The sequence below is a fragment of the Siphateles boraxobius genome, unplaced genomic scaffold (assembly GCF_051911475.1).
Source record: "Siphateles boraxobius isolate OS27281-9 unplaced genomic scaffold, OSU_SipBor_1 31, whole genome shotgun sequence".
Lineage (NCBI taxonomy): Eukaryota > Metazoa > Chordata > Actinopteri > Cypriniformes > Leuciscidae > Siphateles > Siphateles boraxobius.
In genome coordinates, this window is record NW_027508931.1 from 1,419,709 (window position 1) to 1,432,715 (window position 13,007).

Consider the following 13,007-nt stretch of genomic DNA (forward strand, 5'->3'; position numbering starts at 1 on the left):
AACAAGACGGCAGCTAACTTTGAGCATTCGAATTAAAGGGATAGTTCACCCAAAAATAAAAATTATGTCATCATTTACTCACCCTCATGCCGTTCCAACCCCGTATGTCTTTCGTTTAGCTTCAGAAAACAAATAAAATATATTTTATGAAATCGGAGAGATTTCTATTCCTCAAAAATTGTAATGCTTCAAAAAGTGCATAAAGAGATCGTAAAACTAATTAATATTAATTGAGCGTAGAGACGCTATCACTTTATATGATGAACAGATTGAATTTACTGGCATGAGGGTGAGTAATTATTGAAAGAATTTTCATTTTTGGGTTAACTATCCCTTTAAAGAAATAGTCTAACCAAGTAGCAGTTAGTTAGGGTAAACAGTCTTACTGTTTGGTATCAAATGAGGCCAATCAATGTTTTAATGTAACTGACTTTTAAAATAAATCACGAACATTCTTAAAGAAAAAAATGGATGAATAACTTGTTAGACTAGTCATAGCAGTTTATGCAACCGCCCCCTGAATGTGAATCAGCAACATGGAAATAAAATGAAAATATAGCTTCAAGAAGCAGTACGGGCCCTGTATGATTTTCTGAGAAACTGTTCAAAAGTTATTAGCAAAAATAGCAATTTTTCTCATGACATGTAGGTGGCGCTGTTCCCAAATTTGGCATGGTTTGACCGAGTGCTAGCCTCAGAAACTATTTTGGTTCGACTTTAAGTTGACGACATCATAACTTTCGAACAAAGAGGAATAAAAAAATCTGTTCCGTCATTTCTGTGCGCCTCGGTCCAGAGTTCATCTGAGACAATTTTCGTAAGAATTGAACAAAATTTGAAGGAGTAGCGAATAAACGTAATAGCCACTGTACTTTTCTAAATGGCCGCTACTGTAATGGAGTCTTCATATAAGATGTTGAATGTGACCAGTATGAGTAGAAGTTGTTTACATTTTCTAGATCAAGGTGTTCAAAAGTTATAACCCTATGAAAAGAGATTTAATTTAATCATTTCCTATGTGCCATTGATTCCCATTCGGGCAGAAGAATATAGTACATCTAATAATGACATAAGACAATAAAATATCTTGAAAATGAGTTTTATAGTTTTCAAGTACTTAAAACAGTTAAATAAAAACAAGTCCCAGAATATACAGAGTGAACAGTATGCCCCCAGATTATGTATACATCCTACATTGTTACTGTCATGATGCTTTTAAGAGTCAGTTTGTAAGCTTGAGACCATAGGAGTTTTGTGATCATTAGGATAAGAAGCTCCTTTAAGCCCACAGATGGCAGACTTTTGACACTACAGAATGTAAAGTATATAATAAAAGAAAAGATAGGGAAAAAAAAGGTACAAATAAAAATAGCCTAATATGGCAGCTGCCTACTTAGGGTCAACAATGGAAACACAAACAACAGCGTTGAAAACCTTAGCATATTTTTTTGTCCATTTTTATCATTTTTCGGCAGAGCACAAAATGCACACAAAGCCACAAAGTCAATTAGATGTACTGAATACCACAATGAGCATGACTCAGAAAAACAGATTCTTGATTAATGACGTTTCAGTACAACTCATCCCTTGCGGACTTTTATCCGTAGGCACGCTTCTCTATGGACTTCCAAGGTCACACAAAAGGGGTCTGACGTTCACAGAATAATTATTCAATAGTCCAATATCTTAATGGACCAGGACCAGCACCAGGCCACCACAATGAGCACCACGGCCTTCCATGGCCAAAAAATCCGACACATGATAAAAAGGATTTTGATACAAAAAAAGCGGAGAGATCTGTATAAATTTGAGCTCCTCTGCACATTGTTTGCTCAACGATTCCCTTTAGCCAGATCAAGCTGAGGAGCGAGTGACAGACACGTGATTCTTGTGCATGGGAACACTGTTGTTGAAACATCAAGTGTCAACCTTTTGAGGTGAAACCATGCATACGTTTCCCAAATGGATTAACGTCTTGCAAACAAAGCCAAGAGGTTTATGGAATAAAACAGTTAAGCTGGACAAACATATGCACGTTATCAGACTTGGATAGAATTCATACATAACCTGTACACTTTCTACAATATTTATAATCATTGTGAGGAAAAAAAGAAGTGCCATCACTAAATGTAAAGAAAGATATTTTGCCATGATTTAATTGTACATTTTGCATTTTCTATTTAAATTACATATGTTCAAAATGAACATGATTGAGACAATGGATATTTACACAGCTTATGCATTGAGTCTGAGGGACTGATCTTCTCGTCGTCTAGAGGAAATGTCAATGTCTATGGAATCTTTGCCCACGATGAGACGCAGACGTTTTGCTGGTGGGAGCGGGATGAAATCATCCTCGTTATCAAAGTAGTCCTCTTCCTCGTCCTCAGAGGACAGCGATTCCACTTCCATGTTCTGACCTACCTGAGTGGCCGCCTTGTGATCCAAAACATCCCCCCCTTCTCGCTTCACGATGCCCAAGGTGACGTCCTCCGGGTAAGCGCGATGCAAACCGGTGCCGTCTTCCTCCCGCTTCAGTTGGATCTTGAGCTTGGTGGAGCTGCTGTGGGAGCTGTGGCTGTAGCCGTTGTTCAGTTTGGCCACGTACGAGCTGCTCCTGTCCTTCTCGTGCTCTTTGCTGAACTTGATGCTGATTTTGGAGGAGCTCGAAGAGTTGCTCTCTCTGGCCTCGTTCTTACTGCTGCTGCTGTCTCGACGGCGGCGTAGTGTTATCTTGGGGATGCCTGAGTTGTTCTGCAGAATCAGCTGAGCGTCGTAACGCGTGATCTGCCGCTTCTTCTTGCCCTTGCCTCGGCGGAGAGCCTTGCTGCTTTTAGCCGAGCCGTTGTAGTGCTGGTGGCGGTCCGGCAGGCCGAGCACTACTTTCCCACAGTCTGCTACATCCGCAGCCCGAACCACGTGCCGCAGGTCAGGTACGCCTTCCTGGAGGAAGGACTCACCATAGGAGCCGGCGTCTTCCTGTTTCACCGTCCTCCTGCGTCTAGGACACGTCCCTTTCTTAGGACAGCTGGTCTCCAAACTAGGGGTGTTCATCTGGTGCGCAGGTGTCACAGGGATGAGCTCTCCAGGCTCTGACTTGAAGACTACACCCGGGCTAAACGGCTGACTTGATGCCTGCGTGCCGTCAGACCCCTGAGCACTGAGAGAGGTCCTCGTGGACCTACGAGTTCTGTAGGGGCAAAGTATGCTGTCCTTGCACAGGGAAGCACCCTTCGAAGAGCTCTGATTGTTTTCTGATGATCGTGCTACACTGCCTTTGCCTCCAGAACTGCGTCTGTCCGTGTCTCGTCTCGAGGGCTCCTTGAGATTCCCACTTGCGTTCACTCGACTAGAGGCTTTTGTCCATACGCCTCGACACCGTCGTCTTCCTTTAGACAAAGGCTGTGAGGGCTTTGACTTAAGTCTCTTTGGTAAACTTGAAATATTCGTTTGACTTCGTTTTGAGGATGAGGTAGAAGAAGGAGTGCTTGACAGAGTTTGCCTTGTTCCAGCCTTTGCTTCTCCGTGCTTTTTGACACAGGACTGCGAAGTCCTCTTACGTAATGCTGGAGAAACATGAAAGGAAGAGAATAGATCTGATGAACATTAGCTCTAACAGCATTATTAGTATCAAACGTCTAGTATTACAGGTCTCTCACATGTTTGTACAGTGGTTGGTTCCTGAGAGTCTGCATCTGCATTGGAGCTGACTGACTGGCTGTCAGAGTTCCTGCAACTTTCCCCCAGCTTCTTTAGTCTGTTCAGACGCTTGTCTGTCTCTCTGAGGCCGTACTTACTATTGATCACCGGAGTCTCCACGGGCAACCCTGCTTTCGACTTAAAAGCTCCAGTGCCACGTCTAAAAGAAAAATCTTATTGTTAGGCATTACATTCAATAAATAGATATTTGGAGCAAATATACATAAGCAAACAGTAAAATATCACATATTCATTTTATTGTTAAAAGCTGAATAAAAATGTTAATATTATTATTTTAATATTAAATACTACATTAAAGGGATAGTTCACCCAAAAATGAAAATTCTGTCAGTAATTACTCACCCTCATGTTGTTCCAACCCCGTAAGACCTTCGTTCATCTTCGGAACACGAATTAAGATATTTTTGATGAAATCGGAGAGCTGGATCACTCCTCCATACTAGTCCATTGGCTTATTGAGGGATTGAACTTGCCGGCCTCGAAAACTTATTAAAGACAGCGTTAAAATAGTCCAAGTGACTACAGTGGCTCAATCTTAAGTTTATCAAGCGACGAGAATACTTTTTGTGCGCAAAACAAACAAAAATAACGACTTTATTTCAACTATTCATTTCCTTCTCTCTGGGCCTCGAGTCAGTTCACTAGTTTAACAGCCCATGATCTGTTGTTGTACGTCACACGCATCACCCACATGACCAGCGTCGCCCAATAGTGAGCCTACGTGTGACGTAGCTCTACGCAATTACACTAGTTTAACTGACTAGAGGCCCAAAGAGAAGGAAATGAATAGTTGAAATAAAGTCGTTATTTATGTTTGTTTGTGCACACAAAAAGTATTCTCGTCGCTTGATAAACTTAATATTGAGCCACTGTAGTCACTTGGACTATTTTAACGATGTCTTCAATAACTTTTCGAGGACGGCAAGTTTCAATCCCTCTAGAAGCCTATGGACTAGTATGGAGTGATCCAGCTCTCAGATTTCATCAAAAATATCTTAATTCGTGTTCCGAAGATGAACGAAGGTCTTACGGGGTTGGAACAACATGAGGGTGAGTAAATACTGACAGAATTTTCCTTTTTGGGTGAACTATCCCTTTAAGTATTAATATTTAAAAGCAAATAAATATAGAATTATAAGAAAAAAAACATTTAATGTTTAAATATTAAATTTAATATTTGTATGTACACATTAAAAGTGATATTACATTTTATTTACATTAAATAAATGTTTAAAGTAATATTTAAATGTTAATATTCAAGTATTTGGAAAGAACATGTATAAACAAATTGTAAAATATTAATGTTATCATTAAATATTGAGCAATAATATGAAAATTATTAATATTAACATATATTATTATTTAACCATTTGAAACAAATAAGACAAATATTAATAATATAATAATAAAATATTACTATTTAATAAAGCTTATAAATCCAAAAATGTCATATTGCAACAAAAAAAATCAATTTAAATCGATTCATTTTTAATTGAACAAACATTTAAATGTTAATATTTAAATATTTGGAGAGAGAATATAATGTTTAAACTACTGAACTAAGCATTATTTCAACCGAACTTAACTTAATTCTAACGGTTTATAGAATATTATCAAAACACAACACAAAATGCTGTTGTAGTCATCCATTCCTAACCACTGCACTAAAAGAGACGTGAGAAAGCACATGATACCTTTCACAAGTATAGCATTCACAGAATTCATTGTTTTCTCCAAAGAATCCATCTCCATAGTAACAGGAGATCTCTTCCCCTGGTTCAATGTCCCGCAGAACCTTCACACAGGCGGTATCTCGGCCTGTTGACACAAACTGTAACAAACACCGCACATCAGCAAAATGTCATTTTCTCGTTTATCGGTTAATCTTCAAGTAAGTCTTCATTTTTGAGCCCAGACACAAACTGCAACAAACACCGTACATCAGCAAAATTTTATTTCCCGATTATAGGTTAATCCAAGTTAATCTTCATTTTTGAGTCCAGCCTCATATGTACTTACCTTGCAGTTTGGCCGGCAATCTGTAAAAACAATTAAGAAAAAACACCTTAAATTTCCTACAAAAAGTCACCGTAGGATCATTTTAGAATTTAACGATCATGGGTGACTGTTCAAAATCCAGAAGAGAAATACCATGGTTAATAAAAGCCGCAGGTCCCAGCCAGAGTTGCGCGCAGTTTTTGCGTGTAGAGTACATGACACTGAAATCATTCTCTCCGTGTCGAAGCAACATCCTCTCTTCACTGGGAGACAACTCAGCAATGCAGCCCACAAGATGCTCGATTTTATCATTCCTTTTCCTGTAATGTGCACAGTGGTACGAATATATGATGAAAACTAGCAGCAAATTAAGTTGATGATCTGATTATATGAAAACGCTAACTCACCAATCTTTTGTTGCTACAATTTTGGCTCCGTTTTGCTCAGAGGAGTAGCGATTGCAAGGAAGGATCTCAAAGCCACTGTCTGAAGCAAACATGCGCAGGTAAACAAACACCTGTGGGATATGAGAGAAAAAAAAGTGTAAACATTTCATAAATATTTGGAGCAAATATGTATAAACAAAGGGTAAACAAACATATATTCATTTAATCATGATATATTGATACTAATATTCACAGGAAATAAATATTAAATAAACATTGTTTAGATATTACATTTAATATTAAAATTGCCATTAAAAAACATTTACAATGTAATTAAGCATTTGGAGCAAAAATTTACACAAAAATAGTAAAATGTTTATTAATAATGTCATCATGAAATATTAAACTATATTAATATTTAAATATTACATATAAAACTGATTCAAAAGTTTGAAGCAAATAAACAAATATTAAATGTTAATATTCTTTTGATCAAATATTAAGCAATCAAGCTTTTCATTTAGTGTTGTCACAATACTGGAATTTCCAACTTCGATACGATACCATGAAAAATATCAATATTCGATATAATTTTCGATACCATGGGGAAAACTAACATATATACCGCCATACAGATAATTTATCTTTGATAAATTTGCGTAATTTTTTTTAAATATCTTACTCACGGAACAGGGAGGCTTTATTTGAATCGTCGAACTACATTTACAAAAAAAAGACAAGTAAACAGTCAGTAATAAAATAAGAACAAAAACAAATTGCAAATAATACCACAAACAAATACAAAACAATAAAAAGGCAAATGAAAAACATCGCTTAAAGTAGTATTCAAGTAATAAATGAGAGTAATCAAATGTAAAATAGCACTGGATAGTTTTTATTGTAAAAATTAAATACAGATTAATGCTTACAATTAAAGTTAAAACAGTTATTTTGACTAACATGACAGACATGTGTTTGACTAACATGACAGTTTAATAGGCTGCAGTCACTTTAAGAGCTTATGCACAGATCTAATATACTGTTACATAACATGCGTTTCTTCAACTACTTCCTGTTATAATACTCAAAAAGTCGAGCATTTAGACAATTTTGCATATGTTTAACCGTTTAAGCGCAATAAGCCACGGAAAGGAGGTAAATTTGGTTCTCGCGAGCTGTTGGGGAAGCGGCTTTATAAGAGTGCCTCTTATATAGATCAGTGGTGCACGTGCTTTTGGTGTGAGCACGAAACCTGCGGGAACGAGTAAGATTATGACCAATACACGCACTCTTCAACCGGAGTGAATGAGACGAGTGAGTGAGAGGAACTTTTTCGTGTGCGTGTCAAACTTTCAATTCGGCGTCGGAGAGAAGAACGAACGAGCTGCTGGTGTCGGTGTATCAGAGTATTGGAACAGTTTCCGACATTTCAGTATCGACACATATCGAAATAGCGATATTTTTGACAACACTAATTGCATTTAATATTAATATGTATAAAGAATTTAAATGGTCTACACATATTAATATTATAAACCTGCCGGGGCATGAATGGAAAAAAAATATTGTTAAATGATCATCAACATGTAGTAGAAATCATGAATTGAGATCTTTCCAAATATATGATTTACATGTGCTTTGAACAGCTTCTCCTGGGACTTGGTCTTGTTGAAGAAATGATGTCTCGTCCAATCTCCAGAGGTCAGAGCCTGAAAAGCTTTTTCCAGGTTGTCATGCTTCTTAAAACGCTCAATGATCTCCCTCAGCTCCCCTTGCCGACCTTTAATTGGCCGAAACCTAAAAAGGAGAATCACATCAATATGAAAGACAAGCTTAATGACTGCAGACCCTGAAAATGTACCTAGCTGGAAACACAAACCTAGTGTTCATCTTGTGGGTCTGGAAGCCAAGGTAAGGATCCAGGATCAAACTAGTGCTCAGATCATCATATTCACACAGCTCCTTGGCAGTCATTCCCGATGAGGGGACATGGCGCCTTTCTGCCTCAGGGGGCGCCCCACCACAACCTGTTTGAATATTTGGCATTAATAACCATTAAGGATGGGATTAAGATGATGCATTAGTAGTTGAATGAGTTTGAAAAAACAAGTAATCTGTGTTATGGCTTGCAAGGAACTTACGTCGACTGCATCTTCTGCCACTTGGGGAGCCCTTGCGTTGACGAAGATGGGATCTCTGTGTGTTTTGCAGCCTGGACTTGCTTACGGGCTGATTACTGGAGAACTTGCTGCCATGTCTCCTGCCATTCAGCACCATGTTCTTGGATTCTCCCATCTACTTCATACCAGCTGGCGTTCTGGAGAAGGCGCATTGAGCTTCTGTGTGCTTGTGAGAAACCATTCAATAAGGAGACAGCAACAACTGGGCTGAAGCCTGATCTGTCGTCTTATCTGCCAGGGTACTCCGGATGAAACTAGTTTCTTCAGATGTTACTTCACCTAGATAAAATAACAGATTATTAATTTAAAATGCTTATTAACATATACATTTATTTGTAAAAAAAATTATAGAGTCAGTATTTATTAGTCAAACATAATTACAACACAAATAATTGTGGTTGCTTTCATGATCAGCATGCAGTTCATTTAAAAAGTCTGAAGTGTTTTGTGAGGTATTGATTACTTTTCAAATATGCTTTAGTATAGAGCGCCACCCCCTGGCTGCAGTTGGAAATAACAAGAGCTGCCTTGAATTAAACTACAAATCTAGAATTCACAATTGAGATAGTCTTTCAAATACTGTCACATCGACCAATAATTCATATAATTAATTGTTTGTCTATAATTTAGTTTATAACTTACATCAGTATACTTCTCTGCTGTGGCTAAAACACTCCAATGTAAGCGTCGGTGTATTTAAATCCCAACACAAACCACATTAACACGCCGATTGGAGTTTAAGCGCCCAAAATACCGCTATAGTGAACCGAAACGCAAGGTTGGGGGTAATAAAATGACTTAACGAGTTAATTCACTTTATGTGCGGCTAAAACCCGTACATTGGCGGTGAACGTAAACATTCGATGAATGCAACCTAGCTTAGCATCGAGCTAACCAAACAATGAGACTTGCCAAACCGGCAGGGCAAAAAAATCTATAACAGAGTTCCTGGCGAATATTCTAGTACAGTAATAATCGAAATACGACCATGATTACGCCCCGTAAGTTTCATTCCAGTGAATATATTTTTTAAGATGTTGACTTTAAACGATAATAATTAGGAGTATCACACTGGGCCTTATGTGTAGCTAACTGCGAGATTGCTAGGCGACACCCGGAAAAGCCCTGAGCAGGAGTGATCTCGGTTACCATATACAAGCAGTACTTTAGATACTCACGTATTCCCCCTTCTGCGTCAAAGCGTGTCCATCACCAAAGTCCAATGCAATCCAAAAATGACATATTGCCGAAAGATTGTCCGAATTTTTTGCATTAAAATTCAAGATGGCGTCCGTTTCCAGATCAACAGAGACGACAGGACAACCGAGCCGCCTCAGAAAGAAATAGACCCAAAATGTTTGAATTATCGGCCCTACTTTGACGCTCACTGCTTCTTTCTATCTCTCAAACTGTCCGTATAATACTGTCGCACAAAGAAAATGGGACTAGGTGTTGATGAAGAGCTATAAACGCCTCGACAAACTCAGATGTATACAAAGACAGCGTTGTTGTTGTACCCCTTTAAATGTGCACTTGCGGCTCGATCAGTGCGCTTGTGTTTCCGTAGAGCAGCAACAGCATCCCACCGCACCATAGCCTCTCACAAATGCACACTTTTCTGCTCTAACTTTTAATCTCGCAACCCCTAGAATTAATTATTTGTGCAGTTATATGGAATAGTGAAAAACAAAGTATTCTTGTGCACATAGCCAGGAAAAATTATAACCGCTGGCTGAAATTATAATAGTTAAGACAATGTAAAGTGTCTCTCATTGTGTGTTTTGTATTGTAAACTTTTCTGAAATATGTAAACATATATTGTATAGGTCACTTCCTTTATCTTTGTTTAAACAAATACATTTATGTATAGGCTACACTACTTTTTTGCAGCCCATAGTGAAAATATGGCCAATAGCTTGTGAGTGTTGTGCATGAGTCAGTTATGACGTTTTGATGAGTTGGACACCTTACTTTATTGATTGAAATATGAACACTAAAGAATAATAAAGAGAACCAGACAAAATAAAATTACAAATAGACCACACATTAAAAGAAACAAAAAATTAAAAACACCAATGCACATGCAACATAGGTGTATGCCTTTATGAACATTGGCTACATTGATATCATTATTGTGAAGAGTTTTCAGCCAGGTAACACAAAAGACAGACTGTTCGGGTCAGATTCCTTCAAAAATCCTATAAAGTTGTTCAGGTTTTCCCTTATATGTGAATTTTCAAGAGCCAAACAATAAGACAACATTGTTTAAAAATTGGTCTTTCTGCATTTTCCCCAGTGTTGAAGAATACAAGTTTTGCTTGTAATAAACAGAGGTTCAACATTTTCAATTTACAGGAAAATATTGAGTATGCAAAATTATGACCTTTTAATAACACAAATTGCATACAGTGTATATGAGCTGGGTAGTAACTGATTACATGTCATCTGGATTACGTAATCAGATTCCAAAAATTAAGTCTACTTGTAATTAGATTATATTACGTTTTAAAATACTTGTAAATAGACTTTTTTATTGAATACATGATTACATGTTATTCTCACAATGGCAGACAAATATTCATAATTCTTTGATTCTCACTATTACTTTTTTATCTTTCAAATTTTCCTTTCTAAAAACACCTAGGCTACTTGGATATATTTAGAAGGTCTTCCAGGTTTGTGGAACTGCACACACAGACCAGGAAATGTGAGTCTATGCCTGAAAACTGAGACCCACACAGCATATGATCACTGGATTTAGAAATCATTTGACTTTTTTGGGATAGAGCCTTTGCCGCTATGGCACCCAGACTCTGGAATGCTCTGCCAACCACTCTGCCAACCAGCATTAGGTTTGCTGAGAATGTGGACAGTTTTAAGGCACAAGTGAAGACACTTGTTCAGGTTAGCTTTTGTGTAATCTGTCTTTGGTCTTTGTATTTTTTATTTTATTTTATTTGTTTTTTTCTACTATGTTTTATTATCTATGCACATTGTAAAGCACTTTGTGACCTTGTTTGTGAAAAGTGCTGTATAAATACATTTTACTTACTTACTCACTTTGCACATTGCATATCTAATCAACTCCTGATTCACACATTAATCATTATTTGAATTATCACACAGTTTCATTTAGTTATTTAACTATGCATTAATGTCTTTGGAAGGCTTTTGTCTTTCAAACACATTAAAATTTACAAATTCACATAATTTTATATTTACATGCAATGCAGGGATTCCCCAACTTTTTTGTCAGCTGAAATGTCTTTGACCTAATATATTTACTTTAAGTACCCCCTGAGATTTTAATTGGTAAGTTAGGTCAATAATAAAATTAAGACAATAAAAAATGTCTCTGATGTCGGTTAATGGTCACATGACATGCATGCGAACAACAAAAATATTTTTTAGTAGTTTTATTTTGATTTATGATTTATTTTAATTAAAATAATGTATGATTTAAATACTTAATAGCTTTTCATTAAACTTAGGAACCCCTGCAGTTCCATCATGAACCCTAGTCTAGGGTAACCCTGAAGTAATGTAAAATTTATCCTTATGCACTTCATGTTGTTGATAACAAAGAATGGAATATATTTTCTTTCTCTTTGTTTTTTCATTTCAATATGGTATTAAGATTATTCTACTCAAATCAGTGTGATAAACAACCCTTTTTTTTAAGAAAAAAAAGAAAAGAAAAGTAGTTATGGTGGATGTAGCCATCTGAAAAAGCCTATGTCAGCGAAGTCTAATTAGTATTAATAAAAAATAAGATCCGGATCACAAAACCAGTCTAAACGATTTCTTTCATAAATCAAATTGAAAAGTAAGTGTAGTCAGAAATGTCAACAATACAGGTCCTTCTCAAAAAATTAGCATATTGTGATAAAGTTCATTATTTTCCATAATGTAATGATAAAAATTAAACTTTCATATATTTTAGATTCATTGCACACCAACTGAAATATTTCAGGTCTTTTATTGTTTTAATACTGATGATTTTGGAATACAGCTCATGAAAACCCAAAATTCCTATCTCAAAAAATTAGCATATCATGAAAAGGGTCTCTAAACGAGCTATTAACCTAATCATCTGAATCAACTAATTAACTCTAAACACCTGCAAAAGATTCCTGAGGCTTTTAAAAACTCCCAGCCTGTTTCATTACTCAAAACCGCAATCTTGGGTAAGACTGCCGACCTGACGGCTGTCCTGGAGGCCATCATTGACACCCTCAAGCAAGAGGGTAAGACACAGAAAGAAATTTCTGAACAAATAGGCTGTTCCCGGAGTGCTGTATCAAGGCACCTCAGTGGGAAGTCTGTGGGAAGGAAAAAGTGTGGCAAAAAACGCTGCACAACGAGAAGAGGTGACCGGACCCTGAGGAAGATTGTGGAGAAGGACCGATTCCAGACCTTGGGGACCTGCGGAAGCAGTGGACTGAGTCTGGAGTAGAAACATCCAGAGCCACCGTGCACAGGCGTGTGCAGGAAATGGGCTACAGGTGCCGCATTCCCCAGGTCAAGCCACTTTTGAACCAGAAACAGCGGCAGAAGCGCCTGACCTGGGCTACAGAGAAGCAGCATTGGACTGTTGCTCAGTGGTCCAAAGTACTTTTTTCGGATGAAAGCAAATTTTGCATGTCATTCGGAAATCAAGGTGCCGGAGTCTGGAGGAAGACTGGGGAGAAGGAAATGCCAAAATGCCTAAAGTCCAGTGTCA

At 37.5% G+C, this 13,007-nt stretch overlaps 1 protein-coding gene across 2 annotated transcripts; it reads right to left on the reverse strand.

Moving 5' to 3' along the window:
* Nucleotides 1-1,083: 1,083 nt before the first annotated feature.
* kmt5b (lysine methyltransferase 5B) lies at nucleotides 1,084-9,873 on the reverse strand. Of its 2 annotated transcripts, none has more exons than XM_077248859.1 (10): nucleotides 9,463-9,873; nucleotides 8,246-8,563; nucleotides 7,984-8,131; nucleotides 7,736-7,901; nucleotides 6,126-6,235; nucleotides 5,872-6,038; nucleotides 5,740-5,759; nucleotides 5,415-5,551; nucleotides 3,660-3,859; nucleotides 1,084-3,566 (listed from the first exon to the last, which is right to left on the reverse strand). In XM_077248859.1, the coding sequence occupies exons 2-10, from the start codon at nucleotides 8,397-8,399 to the stop codon at nucleotides 2,236-2,238; spliced, it is 2,433 nt and encodes an 810-aa protein (XP_077104974.1). In that variant the 5' UTR covers nucleotides 8,400-8,563; nucleotides 9,463-9,873; the 3' UTR covers nucleotides 1,084-2,235. The 2 variants fall into 2 exon arrangements, with proteins under 2 accessions (XP_077104974.1, XP_077104975.1); XM_077248860.1 differs by lacking the exon at nucleotides 9,463-9,873 and adding an exon at nucleotides 8,927-9,409.
* Between the last annotated feature and the right edge of the window lie 3,134 nt (nucleotides 9,874-13,007).